The 20,957-nt window shown below is 45.6% G+C and overlaps 1 protein-coding gene across 1 annotated transcript; it reads left to right on the plus strand.

Annotated features, from left to right (window-relative positions):
• The first annotated feature begins 2,087 nt into the window (after nt 1-2,087).
• WNT8A (Wnt family member 8A) lies at nt 2,088-6,708 on the plus strand. Its single transcript, XM_063088090.1, has 6 exons — nt 2,088-2,225; nt 2,462-2,600; nt 3,709-3,834; nt 4,541-4,683; nt 5,760-6,239; nt 6,652-6,708. Exons 1-6 carry the CDS (start codon nt 2,088-2,090, stop codon nt 6,706-6,708), a joined length of 1,083 nt encoding a protein of 360 aa, XP_062944160.1.
• The last annotated feature ends 14,249 nt before the right edge of the window (nt 6,709-20,957 follow it).

The following is a 20,957-nucleotide window of genomic DNA, read 5'->3' on the forward strand; positions in this document are numbered from 1 at the left end:
TCCCAAGGTCACACAACAAATTAGTGGCCAAAGCCCAAGACTCCTGATACCTGGACCAGAGGCCTTTCCTTAACATCCTCAATTCCATTTAGAGAAACTATATGACCTTCAGAGAATTTGAGCAGGAACAAGCACAAAGTTTGCACACAAAAAAACTCACTACCTTCCCTCTGCCTGTAGAAAATAAATGATTTTTTTTTTTTTTTTAAATGGCTGGCCAGTACAGGGATCAAAAAAAAGATTTTTTTGTACAGTACCAACTAAATGCCGGGTGCTATGGGGGAAACAAGAATATGACCCAATCACTCATACGCAGGAAGTGAATGTGGAGTCACTCCTAAAACTCTTACAATGGGGAGGTGGGGAACTACCACGGGGATATCACTAACCCTGCTCTGACCCCACAGTGAGTGGCATGGAAATTAACCCCGTTGCCTTAAGAAGTGAAAGTTAAACATTAGATTCTTGACTGGGAAAAGTAGAAGACAGAGAAAAATCCACTGAGGCAAACTCAGCCAGCATTTCCCAAGTGACTCGAGTCTGAGACTCTCTTTTCCCCAAGCAGAGAAGCCCATAAGCAGGCAAAGAAGGAGACTGCTTTTCACACCCATCCTTCCAGAAAAAGGAATCAAGAAAAAAGACATACAAAATAGAAGCCCAAATTTCTTATTAAGTTCAATGTATCTAAAATTATTCCATCAAATTGCTATAAAAAATTTCTAAATACTTCCATTTCCATTCTTATCTTGTCACAGAAGGACAACAATCAGTTTGCAGACTGACACCAGTCCTGGCCCATACTTTGAGTGTTCTACCCTAAAGAGGCCTGGGGACCCCTTGGCCCCTGGAACTCTTTTGGAGGGGGGAATTTCTAAACTCCCCTTCCCATCCACACCAGGTCCAGGGTGCTGGGAAGTGATCTGGGTACTATGATGGTCACAGGATAATGAGTCAGAACCATAACTTTCCTGAATTTCTCTAGCCTTCTTTCACCAACCCTAAAAAGAACTTCGCCAAACAAGAAAGACCCCTATCACCTTCATTGGAGTCCCCAACCCTACCTATGGTGCCTGGAGTCCCTACTAGGGGCCACATGTTCTTTCATTCATTCGTTAATTCTTCCAGGCACCTTCTTAAGCACTAAGAACACAAAGTAAATCTAAAAGACAGATTCGGCCTGAGAAGCTGAAGTCCCAGTAACAAAGTAGTATTGGAAAGAAAGGCATCAGTCTTTTCAAATACAGCCTTGGGTGGCCCAATGGTTGATTATCAGGTATATGTGTATGAGCAATTAACAAACTGGAGATCTAACCGTCTGATATAAAAGGATATACCTACTTACTAGGAATGAAGGAAATTTACCAGAACTTACTTTGGTACAATGTGGTAAAAGGAACTGTTGTTGCAGAGATGGTCTCTAAAATGTTTCGCCTCCATGGTCCCACAATTCCATCACCTCACAGTCATCAAGGGTAGGGACAGTGCACTCACTTGTTTGGGTAAATGAGCAGGAGGGGGCCCCAAATAGAGTTCCTCTATGATTATTAACTCCTTGGGAGGAAGGCAGGGTAAAGAGAGGGGTCTCATTGACAGATGAGAATGCTGTAGCTCCAAGAGATAGATGACCTGCCTTCAGGGTTAGGGACCCAGCCTGCTCTGGGCCACATGATTCTGAGAAATGGGCCCTCAAGTAGGAACAGACAAAACTGACTTATAGAGGAAATAAACCTCAAGGATAGGAGAAAGGTTTTAGCCCCTCTCTCAGTGTGGGAGGGAAGAAGGACTGGCCAGGCTGGGTAGGGCGGAGTTTTCCTTGAAGGCTTTGGGCTGAGTCCCTCCTCCCTGATCCCCCATTGGGTCAGTGGCTCCTGCAGCCCTGCCAGTGAGGGACAAATGAGAAGAGCTGTTGATTTTTTCCCCTTGGCCATTCAGAATTTCCCCACATAAATACTGAGAAAGACCCTGCTCTCTCCTCACTTTTTCTCTGGACTTGGCCCTGAGCTGGACCTGGTCCCCTGGGGTGGGCTGGGTTATGGGGGACCTGTTTATGTTCTGGGTGGCTGTGGGCACATGCTGTGCCACCTTCCATGCCTCGGCCTGGTAAGTCCTTTCCCGCACACCTTACTCCCTGCCAAGGAAGCCCTCGTTGTCTCATCTCATTCATCTCTGCCTCACTTTTTCTTTTTGGCAGGTCGGTGAACAATTTCCTCATAACAGGTCCCAAGGTAGGATGGCCTCCCACTCCTGTTTTTACACATTGTGGTTCCTAAGGGGACTCTTCTGGGGAAAGAAAAGAGGGGAAGGGAGACAGTGCCAGAACCCCCTCACCCAGCAGAACCTGTCATTGTTTCTTAATGGAGAGCTGGCTGGGACTCAGATGGGCTATTTGACTCCTGCCCACTCCCCCTACCCCAGATGATCTGCAGTGGGTGGAAGCTCACAGGCTTTTCCCCTTTGCCAGGCCTATCTGACCTACACTACCAGCGTGGCCTTGGGTGCCCAGAGTGGCATAGAGGAGTGTAAGTTCCAGTTTGCTTGGGAACGCTGGAATTGCCCTGAAAATGCTCTCCAGCTCTCCACCCACAACAGGCTGAGAAGTGGTAAGTTTGTGTGGGACTACACCTGTCTGAGAAGTATATGTGCATGGAGGTGGGCTTGCAGTGTATGTATATGTGTGATGTGTATGTGCACAGTGAACTAAAAAAGTTGCCAGGGATCTGCTGACCTGCCATTTCCTTGCTGCATGACCTTGAGTGAGTTACTTACCCTCTCAACCCGTTTTGGCATATGGGTCAGTAACACCAGCTCTGTTTAGCTCATCAGGAGTATTCTAAGTGTTGAATGAGGTGGATATAAGGTATCGCTATACATATGTAAGAAATTATTTTTTTAGTGCATGCCTGTGTTTGTGTATTTGAACACACTTATCTTGCAGTGATTTGCATGAAATAAAAATGGGGAAAGGGCTCTGCATCACATATGCTCAATTGCTGTAAAATTTCAACAACAGATAAGCTGAGAGATCACACTGAGCTGTGCCTCAGGTGTGTGTGCAGCTGTTTGTAACTGTGTGCAGTAGTTTGCATAAAAGTCATTTTTGTAGAAACAATAGAGAGTTGCATGAGAAGAATTGGGCGGAAGGGAGTAAAGAAGATGGGGACAGAAAGAAATATCTTGCCATGGGATATACAGATAGAATAGGGAGTATGTGGAAATGAAATGTGACAATGTTTGTGAAGAGTTTAGTAAGATAAGAGTTCAGTAAGTGGCAGCCATGATTATTATGATTATTACATGGCCTCAGCTCCATGGCCAGAGAGAAGAAAAGATCCTTCTCTCTTTCCTAAGCCAGCCTCATGGGCCTGCATCTCACTGCCCAAGGACCAGCCTCAGTGGCTAGTAGACAGAGGTCAAGGCTGGACTTCAGGAGAGCAGGGTCTTGATCCCAACCCCACAACTGGAGAGTGGTCTTGGTCTCCTCATTATGTCTCCGGCTTTTACTTTCCCCATCTGTAGCAAGGGGATGCTCATTCCTGCCTGGATGAAGTATGGAGGCTCAAAAGACAGGCATTGCTCAAGTAGAAAAGCATCCTCTTCAACTCAGAGGAGGTGGGAGATAGGGGAGAGAAACAGCATTGTTTTTCCAAAGCTTCTTCTTTGGGTCATCAGGGTCCAAGTTTCCAGTCAGTCCCCTCTTTCTCTCCAAAGCCACCAGAGAGACTTCCTTCATTCATGCGATCAGCTCTGCTGGAGTCATGTACACCATCACCAAGAACTGTAGCATGGGTGACTTCGAAAACTGTGGCTGTGATGAATCAAAAAATGGAAAAACTGGTAAGTTGGGCTTACTGATGGGACTGGGAAGAGGTGAAGGGTTGTAGAGTTGGGTGCAGGCTAAAGTCTTCCAGGGGATGGCTGAGGAACACAGCTTCCTCAAATCCCTAGACACCAGCAGCTCCTTCAATTGTGGGAGCTCCTGGACCTGGACTTTCCTGAGATCTGAGCCTGGGTCCATGAGTCCAGGGATTGGGAAGTACCTCTAATACAAGATGACTAGGAATGAGAAGGCCAAAGAGAGTTTAAAGCTAGGTATTTCAGGCTTGGCATGGCTTGTCCATAATCCAGAGCTACTCAGCTATTTGCAGACCACCTAAGAGACTTAGATTTGTCACTAATGAGGGAGAAGGTGGCTCTAACAAGACTATTGCAGAATACTGGTGCAGAATTCCACAGTGTTTGAGCGGCAATGAACTTTTGAGATAATCTAGGTGAGCCCCAGTGTGCATACTTTCAACTGGGTATAGAAGACTAATTGCCTAGAGCTGAGAAGTACCTGAAGGGTGGGCAGTTGGCTCTGGGAACAAGATTCTCCCCACTTATCCCAAGCACTTCCATTCCCCTGTCTCACCTTTAGCTATGGCTTTACACCCTTCTAGGGTTCTTGGGGATGGTTCAGCTGTGTCAGCCAAAAAGACTATGACTCTTCTCCTGAAACTTAGCAGGGAGCTATATGCAGAACTTATTCTTTCCTTATGTGTAGGAGGCCATGGCTGGATCTGGGGAGGCTGCAGCGACAATGTGGAATTTGGGGAAAGGATCTCTAAACTCTTTGTGGACAGTTTGGAGAAGGGAAAGGATGCCAGAGCCCTGATGAATCTTCACAACAACAGGGCCGGCAGGCTGGTGGGTATAGGAGTCAGCCAATATTGGCAACAGCTTCACCTCTGCACAGCCCTTCACAACTTACCAAGAGCTGTCTCATACCCACATTTCATTCTCACACCATCCAGCAGGACTGAGATGGCTACCCCATCTGTGGATGACAAAGCCAGTTAAGTATGAGCCAAGTGGCTTATGCTCCAGCCCTCTCCTCAGGCATGTTTCTGAGAATACAGGACAATACAAAGTCAAGGCCTTGCTTCCATGACTTAAATTTTTAATCACTTCAACTGCATGTTCTAGGAAATTAACAAGGGCTTATTGTCCAGCCTTCTGTCTTGAAGTCTGTCTGGGCTGCTAGGGGATAGGACTGATCTAGGCTTCTCTGGAGGGCACTAGAACACTTCCCCAAGATTTCTGGTGGGGTAGCAATCTCTGGAGTATTCTGAACTGAAATCTGGAGCAGGTTGGATTTAGAGCCAAGAATATAGAAATTTCTCTGCAAACCTGTACTTAGATTTCCTGGTTGCCCAGGGCAAGGAGAAGAGGTTTTCAAGTTAAGTACAACTGTGGGTAATTAATTATCTTGAGAGTATAAGGGTTAGACTCTGGAGCTGGGGCCCAGAGGACAAATCCAAACCCCCACAAATATTCTAGTACCCAGCTTCAAGACAATAACAGAGTCAATTATCATATTTTTAAAAAATAATTTACAAAGTACTTCCTTGATCATTGTTTTATTCAATTCTTATTCCAATTGAACAGATGGAGAAACAATCTCAACAAGCAATGAAGGTAGGCCTGGAGCCAAGGTTCCCTGACTCCAGTAACACCTTCTCAACACTTGCCTGGCTCTCCATCAGAATCACCCAGGGCAGCTTTAAAATCACCAATAACAAACAGGTCCTTAAACCCCTGAACATTCTCATTGAGAAGACCTGAGGTAGGGCCCAGGAACAAATATTTCTTATGAGCTTCCCCAATAATTCTGTGCTCCTGCAAAATCAAGAAGCACAGCTCTTAAATACCCCATTTAATCGCCAGCCTTTGGTCTTCCCCACCCAGAGCCATTCTCTCTTTTGTATTCTCTCTCTGTGAAGGCAGTGAGAGCCACAATGAAAAGGACCTGCAAATGTCATGGCATCTCAGGGAGCTGCAGCATCCAGACATGCTGGCTGCAGTTGGCTGACTTCAGGGAGATGGGAGACTACCTAAAGGCCAAGTATGACCGGGCGCTGAAAATTGAGATGGATAAGCGGCGGCTAAGGGCTGGGAACAGCGCTGAGGGCTGCTGGGCACCCAGTGAAGTCTTCCTTCCTAGCGCAGATGCTGAGCTGATCTTTTTAGAGGAATCACCAGATTACTGTACCCGCAATTCCAGCCTGGGCATCTATGGCACAGAGGGTCGCGAGTGCCTACAGAATAGCCACAACACATCCAGGTGGGAGCAACACAGCTGTGGGCGCCTGTGTACTGAGTGTGGGCTGCAGGTGGAAGAGAAGAGAACTGAGGCCATGAGCAGCTGCAATTGCAAATTCCAGTGGTGCTGTACAGTCAAATGTGACCAGTGTAGGCATGTGGTGAACAAGTACTACTGCATGCGCTCCCCAGGCAGTGCCCAGTCCCAGGGTAAGGGCAGCACCCGATAACACCCCTGGCAAACTCACTTGCCCCATCATGAGATAAGACACAGCTTCTCTCTCAGAGATAGTAGATTAGAAAACAATTACAAAAATCACAGGATTGGTCTGTAGTCCTCATGATATCTGCTATAGATGGGGAAATGGAGGCCCAAGGTTATAGAGCATATTCTTGGCAGAGGTGAAATTGGAACCTGGGCCTCCTAATTTAGGGAAACCCCATTTCATCTCTCCTTCAAGTTATGTCCTGGTCTTTGTGCTTGTACTTATGCAGCTTGGTAAAGGGGGAGTTTGGTTAGGGGTCCATATCCAGAGGGACCCCCCCCAAAGTACCTGTTCCTTTAAGTTTCAGACTATGTCCAACCCAGCTGTGCTGCTGGGAATCAAAGGGAATGGAAGCAAAAAATGAAAGAGTTCTCTTCAGGCTCCTGAAGTAGCAACCTTCCCCCACTCTGACTAGCTCCAGAAAGACCAATTGCAAATTCATGTGAATAAATGAGGCAGAGACCACATAGCTGCCTATTGGGAGCTTTTCAGAGTGTTGGGTTTTTTACCTGAGTGTGCACTTTTGAAAAGTTTTCCCTACCCAAGCATGGGGAAACCAGGACCCAACATAACCTGAGGAATTTTCTAGCTCATAAACCATCTCCTGGAGCCATGGAGAGGGAATGGTCACATTATGTGGACAGGTGACTTACCCAGACAAGGTCCTAGAAGAGGAATTTTCCCCCAGAGAGCTGTAAAATGACTCGGTTTTGTTATTTTCCCAGACTGGGAACTCAACTTCATTTTGCAATAAATGCTTGTAGGATATATCCAGCTTAATTATTACCTCTGGAAAATTGAGGATCAGAAGGAGAATGGGAAACCCTGCTTCTGTATCTCAATCATCCACCAGGCTAAGGGGGAAACTAGAAATATCCAGCTCCCTTGATTTCAATATTTGATAGATAATATAAAAGAGACCCATGCACCTGCCAATAGGAAAACAATACAGACTCCCAGATTTAGAAGGTGCTATTTTAATGCAACCTAAGCTACTTGGAGAATAAGGAAGTCCTTTGAACTTGTAACATATTCAAAGTGTGTTTGCTCTCTTAACTTGAGCCTCTTGGTGTAGTTTATACACCAAGACCTGGGCCCTAGGGCAACAGACTAGGAGAGTTGTGGATTCTACTTTCTTCCATTTGCACTTCTACATCTTCCAATGGTAATCTTTGGAGGAGGGGTGCTTTCCCATAACAGAACCCCGAGGTTTCAGCCACTGGTCTCCTAAACCTGAATATCTCAGTTTGGGGATTCTCCTGTCTGCAGTCCTCACACCCTGCAGGGAGGAGGTAGTTCAGATATGCTGAATAAACAAGAGTGGGAAACACCTCTAGCTTATTGTTTTAAATTAGAAAACAATTTAAATGTTCAACAGGAGCATAAACTAGTTAACCCAAGGCCCTAGGGTGAAATATTAGTAACAGGGAATACACACGGTATAATGAAGTGAACAAAGTTGATTACAAAACAGCATGTTCAGAATGAATCCAATTTTGTTTTTTAAAATATGAAAATATTTGCCATCATGCAATACCAAAATAGAGTGGTTTGTTTTCCTTTTTTGTTTTTCTGTATTTTTACATTCATCTACAATAAACAAATATTTTTGTCATCAAAAAGAATTAATTGTTTTTTTTTAAATGTGAGAAAAGAACAACTGACCCTTTTTTTTTTTTTTTAGTGAAAAGGGAGGTGAAATGTTCATTAAGGAAGTTGGCATCTTAAGAGAAACCATAAGCAGGTGCCATGAAAGTCTACTCTGGTCTCTTACTTCTAGTGCATTGGTATTTTGGTTTTTTGGTTTTTAAAAAAGATGACAGGTAAGGGGATCTTAACCCTTGCCTTGGTGTCGTCAGCACCACGCTCTCTCAAGAGAGCCACAGGCCGGCCATTCTAGTACGTTTTTAAAATTACCACAGATGTCAGAAACCAGAGACAATGAGAAACCATAAAAATGCAGCCTATGTCAAGAAAATGGAAGATTTCCTTTATGTCCCTCCTCCAAAGGAAGGTTTTTGTTAAAAAAACACTGTAGTAGTTACAGAGAAAGTTTGTAGTATGTATGGCAGTAGTAGAAGGGAGAATGGAAGAGAACTACTTAAGAACAAAAATTGTGGTGAAGAAATAGGCGACCAAAAGAAAAAATTATTTCCCTGGGGCTCAGAGAAAAAACAAAAACACAAAATTATCTGGCACTGAGGTTAAACCCTCAATAAATACAGATGCCAAAGTATCCACCCTGAAACCTGAGTTGTGACATTATCCTCGCGAAGTGAACAAAGTAGATTTTCTCCCTTTATTTCTAACTGAATATCCAACCAGAGCCCCTTGATGCATTTTCCCCAGGACCTTGCTGACATACCCAAATAATCTCAAGGGGGATTTTCAGAAACAAAACCATCCCTGCTGCCCTGTTCAAACGGTCATTCCAGGAGAGCAAGCCTTGTGTTTACTATGGGATTATATCAGAGATTTTCACTAAGAAAACCCAGAGCAATGGGAATTCCATGAAAACTTCATCTAATTCCCCCAAAAGTTCATAGTCTCCTAGTCCCTTCTTTTCCCAAGCCTCTTCCATCCTCATCCATCTTACCTTCAGAGCAATCAATCACACCAACCAATCCCGCATGGACCCTGGGCCAGAAACTAAAGGAATGTGGATTTCTCTACATCCATCACCTTCTTGTCAGGGATTCATTCCAAGGCAATACAGCGTTATTCAGATTCATTAGTTACAACCCTAAGCCCTTTCCCTTTTGGTTCATCCTTAACAAGCTGACTATCATTAAGTTGACAGAATAGTAAAACCCCCATCCATGTTCAATAGGTTCAGGGGCCAATACAGTCAGATTGGGCACAGTCTGACACTGGACCTTGAAAACCTGCTGAAAAGGGGATCAACTCTAAGAGGGAAACCTGTCCACGCACCTATTCCTATATTTCAGAAAATCCAAGTGTTGCATTGCTTCACCTGGAGAATAGAATCCTGTATTTTCTCAGTCTGGATTAGGAAAAAAATATATATGCTTATGCTTCCTATGCCCTTGCAAAGCTTTTTCTCTTTCCTTTGCCTTCTCTTCTTCCTTCTTCCCATATGACCTTTGACATGGGCAGAATTAGGGTCTCCTAAGAAAACTCTGAGGCCTGTTCCCAGAGTCTACCATGGTCCCTCTTCCAATCTACTCATGGCTTGCTGGTGGGTGATCATAAAAGGCAAAGGGAACTAGAGTAGAAAGGAAGTAATGGAGCACCTACTAAGTGTCAGGTGCTTAACAGACATTATCTCCTCCAATCCTCAGAACAATCCAATTAAAGAGTTACAATTATTCCCCTCTTACTACTGAGGAATCTGTGGCTCAGAGGTTAAGCACCCCAACCTAAAATTAAACACAGGGAGGTGGATTTGAATTCAGGCCAGCTACCTCATGAAGTCACTCTTTCTTTTACACCACTTACACTCTGGGAGCCCAGGGATCTCTGGCAACATTCTTAACTGTCATGACAGTTTTGTGGAATGACTACCATTCATATGCAGTGAAAGGTGTCCTCTTCCTCCCTCTTCTGCAAGTAAGAGAGTCACGTTTCTCAGTGCTTCTCCAGAATGAAGAAATCTTACTTTTGATTTGCAAAGGCCTTCCTTAGAATGATAAAGCAGATAGCCTGGCTCCTGCTGTCTTGGGAGGGCAGAATCCTGGTTCTCCTGGGGGTGCTCAAAGAAAAAGGCTAACCATTTTGGTCTACATTAGAGGTCAAAGTTTCAAGAGGGAATGTCAAAGGATGAGTGTTTATTTTAGAGGACAGAGGAAGGAGAAACATGGTCCAAAGGAAAATGGATAAGTTTCTAGCCCCAAATCACAAACTACTCATAATCCTCATTGATCACAAAAGGCAGTAACCCAGGGCCCAGATAAAGACGCTCAGGTTGGGGGAAAATGAAATGAAAGCAAGGACCAGAGCAAAAGCTTCTGGGAGAGGTTAAAGACCTCCAGGTAGGAATAGAGCTCTAAACCACCTAGTCCTGCCACTGGAGGAAACCAAGTGAGATAGCAGAGGAAATAAGACTGGCTGGACTCCAGAGCCCTTCTCAAGGAGAGTCATCAGGAAAGGAATGTGTGATGCCCCAAAGAAATCACTGAAGGGATTAGGCCAGGGCTCTATGAGGTCTCAGACTGTACTTGATCAAGGAGGGACTAAGGATATTATGTGTAAGGGAAGTGGCGATGTGGGTAGGAAGTGGGTGGGATGTAGGTAAGGAAAGGCCTGGTGGTGCACCAGGTGCCTACACTCATTACCACACTCTTCTCAGACTCTCAGGTACCTGTGCAGACCTATGATGGGATGTGGTGATCTCGAGAAGGTCCCTTGTCATTTCTTTCCCAGGAGTTTCTTGCAGTCAAAGAGATCACTTGATTCAGCCACCTGCTTCTTAACAGTAGAGCTCCTAATCCAAGGCCAAAAGAAGAGGAGCACACTGTACACCCTGTTTTGAAAGACTGTCAGGAGGGGGAAACCAGTCCTTTCCTACCTGGAACTAAGTGCTTACCAGGATATTTGCTCATATCTACCCTTAATTAGCACTGCTAAGTCTTAAGCCTGCCATCTTCTAGGACTTCACACTATGGATTTAAGGCCTTCAAACACTCTGGTTTTCTAAGATAAATAACATCAATTTCTCCAGTTTTTCACTAGTTTTCTCTTTTTCCTAGACCGTCTTCAGATACACTGACCTTGGATTTCTGTGAGGAGGAGGAGTTAGGTGAGGTGTGAGCCAGACATCCTTCTCAGGCCTCAACTGCCATCACCTTCCTTCGCGTGTCTGAAGAATCTGTTTGTTCTTGGCCATCACAGAGCTTTGATTGCTCCACCTGCATTTCTCCATGGTCGAAGTTTATTTCTAACCCCTTTCATCCCAACCAAATAACCTTAATTCCCAGCTCTATCAGCTGGAATTGCAGCAGCAGAGTGGCGTCTATTGTCAAGGTCCTCCTGTGCTGGGGGATTGAGGTGGTGTGGAAAGAAAAACATGAAACTGACAAGCAGGGCATCCAATCCCATGATTCACAACTGGGATCCCATGATCCCATATTCCTGAGATTTACAATCAGAACGCGGTTCTCATGTCTACCTTACCTCTGAGCTGCTGTTTAGTCTTACTCTGTTTGCCTGGTCTACCTCTCCCTTAACAGTCAGATCTGGCCTGGCCTGGGGCCTTGTTTCCTCTTTTGGAAACTGGATTTGCCCCAACTCCAAGCTCTCCCAGACTTCTGCTTTCTCTGCCTTGTCCCAGTTTAGTCTGCTCCAAAACCTGCCTCCTGTCTAGTGTATTCCGCTTCATCCTATCTAGTTCTTCCAATGGTGGTTCTTCTTGCTGTGTTGATGAAAAACTATTCTTACATCCCCACACCCTCAGCACTAACCACAATTTATATGCTAGTCTTTTATCCTCCTTCTGATTTTGCTTACTTGCATACCCATGTTGTACTCAGGTCGTCCACTACTACTGGACATTTCCTCACCCCTCAGACCACCCATCAAGGCTACCTTGATGTTTTCTGATCCAGGGTCACCTTAATAATTGTTTTCTCCCTCCTGCCTCCTCTGTAATTTCCCCTTCATAAGGTGCCCTTAATTTACGCCACTCTCTCTCTCCTAGCATTGGCCTCAGTCTTCAGATATGCAAGGGATTCACCTATAAAAAGGAGACCCTGGCTGGCCAGTTAACTCAGAGTGTGGTGTTATAACTCCAAGGTCAAGGGTGAGGAACCCCTTAAATGCCAACTGCAAAAAAAAAAAAAAAAAAGGAGAAAGAAGAAAAAGAAAACCTCAATTAGACCTTGCAGTCCTTCCAAACTCATATCTCACATCCTCCTATATGACTTTGATTTTCTTATCACCTTTAATTTCTTGTCTTATGTATCTGCCTCCCTCTATCTCACAAAAATATAAATTCATCAAAGACCACTAGCTACAAAATCCTCCTGCCTTTCTGATAATTCTTTTCGGCTGTTCTTTGTTTTTTTTTTTTTCTTTTAAAAGATGACTGGTAGGGCCGGCCCGTGGCTCACTCTGGAGAGTGCGGTGCTGATAACACCAAGGCCACGGGTTCGGATCCTATATAGGGATGGATGGTTTGCTCACTGGCTGAGCGTGGTGCTGACAATACCAAGTCAAGGGTTAAGATCCCCTTACTGGTCATCGTTTTTTTTTTTTTAAAGATGGCCAGTAAGGGGATTTTAACCCTTGGCTTGTTGTTGTCAGCACCATGCTCTCCCAAGTGAGCCAACCAGCCATCCCTAAATAGGGATCTGAACCCGTGGCCTTGGTGTTATCAGCAGCACCACACTCTTTCAAGTGAGCCCTGGGCCGGCACCCAGGCTGCTCTTCTTCTGGACCCTTAAAAGGAACATCCCCCCTAAGGTGCAGGTCGGTGCCCACTTCGTTCTCTGCTCTCACTGTGGAGAATTTACTTTTTCTCAAATTTCAGTCATATCTCTCTGCAGATGACTCCTAAACCCCCACCTCTGTGCAGGCTCTAGGCATTGCAGCTCTAATGTTTGACCAGTTATTTCTTTTTCTTTTTTTTTGACCAGCTATTTCTACTTGGATGTCAGGACTGATTTTCTCTCATGACTTCTTCATTACTATTTGCGGTCTAATGAAACTAAGTGAATGAGGCTTACTCCTCTGAGTCATCCCTGACTCCTCCTGCTGCTCAGCTTTTCATATTTAGTCATCTTTCTCTGTTTTGTCCTCCAAATACATCCCCTCCTCTCTATTACCTTTGCCTCTGCTCTGGTCTAAGACTGTTGTACTTTGTACCTGAATTTTGCACCAACCCAGTAACTGATATTCTGCCTCTCAACTCTCTACCTAACACAGTGCTGCTGTATTTACCTTACTAATACATCACATTCAGTTCATCATCTACCTAACTAAAAAACAAAAAACAGAACCCTGCAATGCTCTAGAGAATAAAATCCCAATTCTTTGGCCTGGTATTTCAAGTCTCCTAAACGTGACACTGACTTATTATAAACATTAAAAAACTTTTTTCTGTGAATAATATATGAATACATCCTCATAAAAATTCAAACAATGTAGAAGTAAACAGATCAAAAAGTGAATAATCACCTTCACTCCCTTCTTTCCCTATCCCACTGTCCTTCCCAATGGTAATTGCTCCTAACTTGCTTTTCTAATTCTATCCCTTGCCTCCTCAACTCCAGCTAGACCAGGAATGACAGTTCTTGCATACACTGTTCCTACTCAACTTCTGCATCCCAGTTGAGACCATTTCCCTTCCTGAAATACCTTTGCCCTATCTACTGCCTCTCCAACTCCAAACACTCCTTAAGGTCTGTCTGTTTCTTCAAATTGCTTTTTATTATTTATTAGTTATTAGTTATTTATTTATTGGCAGCTGGCTAGTACATGGATCTGAATCATTTTCCATTTATTTGATAGAATATATGTATCACTGCCTACAATATCTAGGCATTATGTATTTTTTATGTCCCAACAAAAGGGCTGACAGGCCTCTTCCCAGGTAGGACAATGTTACCCCTCTTGGTGCCTCTGCAAGCCCCTCAAAACACTCTGCATGTGGTGGATGATTAGTGCTCTCCCAACATAAAACTGATTTTGCCCAATGGTGGTATGAGTGTACAGATCATGGAATCTCTAAGTTGGAGGAAACCCCCATCACCTTGCAAAAGAAGGAAAGCAATTTGCCCTAGGCCACTTGGCTAGTTAAAGGTTAAGTTGAGGCTAGATCTCAGGCCTTCTGATTCTAAGTTCAAGCTACTCTTAGGTCCTCTGCTCTGGGGGCTCCATACTACTCTTGGGACCAACCAGCTGAGCAGTAACTAAGAGAGGTAAATGATGGAGGAGGGGTTAGTACTATGTGGTTTAAGTTTTTAAAAAGGGGGTGGGGGGGAGAAAGAAAGAGAAGAACATATAAGATTCCCAAACACACCATTACCATGTAAGCTCAAGGCAAAGGATCAAAGCAAAGGAAAAGGTCAGCCCATTCTCCCTTCTACAGCACCCCTCACTGCATGTATCCCTTCTCCCCTTCCTTGATATTCATGTTAACTCAGCTTCATCAAAATAAAAATGTAGGGTACAGAGTCAGAATTACATCAGACTTCATACATCTCTAGAAATCAAGTGCTCTTTCTATTACTTCATGGTTTATGCCTGTTATCCCAAGTGTGCTTGCAATTGTGCCTCCTTTTAGTCTGAAAAATGTCCTGGTTTGATAGTAAATTATATAGTCTCCCTATTTATAAGCCACTTCATGCATTGATTCATTCATTTAATAAACAGCATCTACTCTGTTATAGGCATAGCATTAATGAGAGGGATGCAGAAGTTCATGACATAGACAAAGTTTCTGCCTTCACGGATCTGGCATTCTAGTGAAGGACACATACAATAAACAAGTTAAAAATTTGTTACTGATTGAGATAAGTGTCATTAAGGAAATTAGTGGGGTTTTATAAGGCAGCAACATCTCTAGAAAGAGTAGTTAGAGAAGGTGCTCTGTGAAGTTGACATTTAAGGTAATACCCAAAGGATGAACAGGAACCAGTTATAAGAGCTGCAAGAAGCATATTCCAGATAGAAGCATTAACAAGTAGTAAGGCCTGAAGCAGAAAAGAGCTTGAACAATTCTGGGAACTCATCAAAGTCTCGTGTGACGACAGCAAGATTTGCATGTGGTGGCATGAGATGAACTTAGAAAAGTAAGCAGATGCCAGATCATGCAAAATCCAGTGGGCCACAGTAAAAAGTTTGAATTTTGTTGTAGAAAAATGGGAAGTCATTAAAAGATTTTAAGCAGGGTGGTGATAGGATCCTATTTACTTAAAAACAAACAAAAAACCTCATACTGGCTGCTATATGGAAAATGGACTAGAGAAGGGCAAAAGTAGAAACCTGAAAACAAGGAGGCAATTTTATTTGTCCAGACAAGAGCTGATGGTGGCTTGGACTAGAGTAGGGACAGAGGGAATGAACAAAAGGAAGATGAGCAGTATGTTAAAAAGAGGAAACCTCAACAAAATTTGCTGATGGGTTAGATGTGGTGGGTGAGAGAAGGGGAGGAATTTAGGATGACTCCCAGTTTTCTAACTTTAGTTACTGAGAGGCAGGTGATGCCTTTCATGGACATAAGCAAAATGAAAGAGGATCAGGTTAGATCTAACAGGAAAATGTGAGTCAAGAGTTCCCTTTTAAGCATGTTCACTTTGAAACTTTTCAAAGACATTCAAATGGAGATATCCTGTTTATTTAGGCGAGTGTTATTTAATTTCCACACACTAATTTTCCAAATTTCCTTCTGTTACTGTGGTCATAGAATGCATTTTCTATGCTCTTAGCCTTTTTAAATGTATTAAACTTGTTTTGTAGCCAAAAATAAAATGAAATAAAATAAAACATCAATAGTGGTTCACTAATTGTAACAAATGTACCATACTAATGTAAGATGTTAATAATAAGGGAAACTGTGTGTAGGGTATATGGGATCTCTCTGTACTATCTTCACGGTTTTTTGTATTTCTAAAACTGTTTTAAAAAAGAAAAAGTTTATCATAAAAACAGATGGAGAAAAAAACTAAATAGAGATATCAAGCAGAATATTAGCTATTAAGTCTAGGAAATCAGGCAAAATAAATTAAAGATCGGGGCTGACCATTTAGCTCAGTTGGTTAGAGCATGGTGCTTATAACACCAAGGTCCAGGTTTGATTGCACTGGCCAGCTGCCAAAAAAAAAAAAAAAAAACTAGAGAAAAAATTTGAGATGGAGATGAAAATTTAGGAGTTATCAATAATACAAAGATAGTTTCTGAAGCCATAGGAGTAAATGAGATCTCCAAAAGAAGCAGCATAGGAAGTGAAGGGAAGAGGGTGCAGGTTCAAGTCCTAAGAAACACCATAGCTTTCCCATTGATGTCCCCAAGTGTCCAATGAGGAATCTAAGCAACTGAACCTCTTTCTGATTCTAGGGTTAGATAGATGCAGCTATACAGACTTGCTGGCAGGTAGGGGAATAGATGAGCTAACCTTTGTGGGGGGCCTCCCCATCAATTTATTCATTCACTGGATGCCTTCTATGGGTGGGGGACTATGCTAGGTGCCTGCTAGGGACATAAAGATGAAGGGACATAGTCCCTTCCAATCAAGAAGGAAAGTACACCTGTGCCCACAGCAATGTGTGATAAACACTCTCATGGAGGTGTGCACAGGGGCAGTGGGAAGTCAGGAATGAAAGCAACCAATATCTTCCTGGCCCAGTGAAAGAAGTGTTTTCCAAGCTAGCCGCAGTAACGCCATTCCGCAAGGCCAAGAAATTCATAAAGGGGTGTGCGAGGTAGACTGATTTAGCTTATGCCATTTTTACTGTTTGAAAAGTGTTCTTGTTTAAAAGCCCCCCAACACCTGTGGTGAAAATTGAAGGTTAAAAATTGTGCTGTACTTAGAAAAATTTTAAGTTCTGCCTGCCTTTGCTGTTTCCCACCTATGCTGTCTCTGACTGATAACGCCAAGAGCTGTATCTGGATGTATCTAGACAACCTAAGGAAGAAACCGCCCTGTGAAAGTTTTTGCTGTCCCTAAGTGATTAACTCGCTTCTTTCAGCTTCTGTTATCAGCTTGCACTAGGCCTCCCAGAGCAGTTTCCAGGGCGCCCTTCAGCTGTTTCAAGAACTCCCACATGACCCGCGCTTTTTCCCTGGCTTTGTTTAAACCGACCAATTACCTTGCTTCTCGCTTCTGTACCCGCGCTTTTTGCTATAAAACAAGCTCAAAAACTCTGCTCGGCGCGCCAGTCCACCGAGAGACTGAGCCGCCCGGGTACCCGTGTATTCAATAAAACCTCTTGCTAATTGCATCCGAAGCCGTGGTCTCGTTGTTCCTTGGGAGGGTCTCTCCTGACTGAGTGATTGCCCAAATCAGGCGTCTCTCATTTGGGGGCTCGTCCGGGATCAGACCCCCACCCAGGGACCACCGACCCACCAACGGGAGGTAAGCTGGCCAGCGATCGCTCCGTGTCTCGTTTCTGTGTCTGACTCCGTAACTCTGACTGTCCCTCTGAGTGCGCGCATTTTGGTTTCAGTTTGTTCCGGGCTGATCGCTCTGGGAGCGACGTGTGAGTAGCGAACAGACGTGTTCGGGGGCTCACCGCCCGGTAATCCTGGGAGACGTCCCAGGATCAGGGGAGGACCAGGGACGCCTGGTGGACCCCTCAGGAGAGGATCATTATGTTCTGATCCCACTGCCGCGTCTAGAGAGGCGCGCTCTGCCATCTGACTCCTTCTTTTGTCTCTACGCTACTCGATCTCGCCGCCGTTTCTGGTTTCTTTTTGTTTTGTTCCTGATAGGCCTCTGTGTCGTGGTCCCTCTCTTCGAAATGGGACAAAATAACTCTACCCCTCTCTCCCTCACTCTAGATCACTGGAGGGACGTGAGAGCAAGGGCTCACAATCTGTCCGTGGAAATCAGAAAGGGAAAATGGCGGACCTTTTGTTCCTCCGAGTGGCCCACGTTCGGTGTCGGGTGGCCGCCGGAAGGAACTTTTAATGTTTCTGTTATTTCCGCAGTTAAAAGGATTGTCTTTCAGGAAATCGGGGGACACCCGGACCAAGTTCCATATATCGTGGTGTGGCAAGACCTCGCCCAGAGTCCCCCACCATGGATGCCGCCCTCCGTCAAGGTCGCTGTCGTCTCCAGTCCAGAGAGGCCATCCGCTCCTCCCCGACCCCCCATCTACCCGGCAACAGACGACTTGCTCCTTCTCTCTGAGCCCCCGCCCTATCCGGCAGCCCTGCCACCTCCTCTGGCCCCTCAGGCAGTCGGACCGGCGCCGGGCCAGGCGCCCGATATTTCCGATCCTGAGGGACCAGCCGCGGGGACCAGGAGTCGCCGTGCCCGCAGTCCGGCAGACGACTCGGGTCCTGACTCCACTGTGATTTTACCCCTCCGAGCCATAGGACCCCCAGCCGAGCCCAACGGCCTAGTCCCTCTGCAATATTGGCCTTTCTCTTCAGCAGATCTTTATAATTGGAAATCTAATCATCCTTCTTTTTCTGAAAATCCAGCAGGACTCACGGGGCTCCTTGAGTCTCTTATGTTTTCTCATCAGCCCACCTGGGACGATTGCCAACAGCTCCTACAGATTCTCTTCACCACGGAGGAACGAGAAAGGATTCTCCTTGAGGCCCGCAAGAATGTCCTGGGGGACAACGGGGCCCCTACTCAACTCGACAACCTCATTAATGAGGCCTTCCCCCTCAATCGACCTCAGTGGGACTACAACACAGCCGCAGGTAGGGAGCGTCTCCTGGTCTACCGCCGGACTCTAGTGGCAGGTCTCAAAGGGGCAGCTCGGCGCCCCACCAATTTGGCTAAGGTAAGAGAGGTCTTACAAGGACCGGCAGAACCCCCTTCGGTTTTCTTAGAACGCCTAATGGAGGCCTATAGGAGATACACTCCGTTTGAGCCCTCTTCTGAGGGGCAGCAGGCTGCAGTTGCCATGGCCTTCATCGGACAGTCAGCCCCAGATATTAAAAAAAAAGTTACAGAGGCTAGAGGGGCTCCAAGATTATTCCTTGCAAGATTTAGTGAGGGAGGCAGAAAAAGTGTACCACAAAAGGGAGACAGAAGAAGAAAGACAAGAAAGAGAAAAAAAAGAGGCAGAAGAGAGAGAAAGGCGGCGCGATAAGCGCCAAGAAAAAAACTTGACTAGGATTTTGGCCGCAGTGATAAGTGAAAAAGGTTCTAGAGATAGGCAGACAGGGAATTTGAGCAACCAGGCAAGAAAGACACCTAGGGATAAAAGATCTCCTCTGGACAAAGACCAGTGCGCATACTGTAAAGAAAAGGGTCACTGGGCAAGAGAATGTCCCCGAAAGAAAAACGTCAGAGAAGCCAAAGTTCTGTCCCTAGATGACTAGGGGAGTCAAGGTTCGGACCCCCTCCCCGAACCCAGGATAACGCTGACTGTGGAGGGGACTCCCATTGAGTTCCTGGTCGATACCGGGGCTGAACATTCAGTTTTGACCCAACCCCTGGGAAGGGTAGGGTCCAGACGGACAGTCGTACAAGGAGCAACAGGGAGCAAAGTCTACCCCTGGACCACAAAGAGACTTTTAAAGGCTGGACATAAACAGGTGACCCACTCCTTTCTGGTCATACCCGAGTGCCCCGCCCCTTTGTTGGGTAGGGACCTCTTAACCAAACTAAAGGCCCAGATCCAGTTTTCTGCTGAGGGCCCACAAGTAACATGGGAAGACCGCCCTACACTGTGCCTGACCCTGAACCTAGAAGAAGAATACCGGCTACATGAAAAGCCAGGTCCCTCCTCTATCGACCCATCCTGGCTCCAACTTTTTCCCACTGTATGGGCAGAGAGGGCAGGCATGGGACTGGCCAATCAAGTCCCACCAGTGGTAGTGGAACTAAGATCAGGTGCCTCACCGGTGGCTGTTCGACAATATCCAATGAGCAAGGAAGCCCGGGAAGGTATCAGACCCCACATCCAGAGGTTCTTAGACCTAGGGGTCTTGGTGCCCTGTCAATCGCCCTGGAATACCCCTCTACTACCTGTAAAAAAGCCAGGGACCAATGACTATCGGCCAGTCCAAGACCTGAGAGAAATTAATAAAAGGGTACAGGATATTCATCCCACCGTCCCAAACCCTTACAGCCTTCTGAGTTCCCTTCCGCCCAGCCACACTTGGTATTCAGTCTTAGATCTCAAGGATGCCTTTTTCTGCCTCAAGCTACACCCCAGCAGCCAGCCGCTATTCGCGTTCGAGTGGAAAGACCCAGAAAAAGGTAACACAGGTCAGTTGACCTGGACACGGCTGCCCCAAGGGTTCAAGAACTCTCCCACTCTCTTCGACGAGGCCCTCCACCGAGATTTGGCCCCCTTTAGGGCCCTCAACCCTCAGGTAGTGCTACTCCAATATGTAGACGACCTCTTGGTGGCAGCCCCCACATATAGAGACTGCAAAGAAGGGACACAGAAGCTCCTACAGGAATTGAGTAAATTAGGGTACCGGGTATCGGCTAAAAAGGCCCAGCTCTGCCAAAGAGAGGTCACCTATCTGGGGTACCTACTCAGGGGGGGAAAAAGATGGCTGACCCCGGCCCGAAAGGCTACTGTTATGAAGATCCCCGCTCCCACGACCCCCAGACAGGTCCGTGAATTTCTGGGCACTGCAGGATTCTGCAGGCTCTGGATCCCTGGGTTTGCTTCCATAGCTGCACCCCTGTATCCCTTAACAAAGGAAAGCATCCCTTTTACCTGGACTGAGGAACATCAGAAAGCTTTTGACCACATAAAAAAAGCCTTGCTGTCAGCCCCCGCTTTGGCCCTCCCAGACCTCACCAAACCATTTACTCTATACGTAGATGAGAGGGCCGGTGTGGCCCGGGGAGTGCTTACTCAGACTTTAGGACCCTGGCGGCGGCCAGTAGCTTACCTATCAAAAAAATTGGATCCGGTGGCTAGCGGGTGGCCAACCTGCCTGAAAGCGGTTGCAGCCGTGGCACTCCTTCTCAAGGACGCTGATAAGTTAACCTTGGGACAGAATGTGACTGTG

This window comes from Cynocephalus volans, chromosome 2, assembly GCF_027409185.1.
Source record: "Cynocephalus volans isolate mCynVol1 chromosome 2, mCynVol1.pri, whole genome shotgun sequence".
Lineage (NCBI taxonomy): Eukaryota > Metazoa > Chordata > Mammalia > Dermoptera > Cynocephalidae > Cynocephalus > Cynocephalus volans.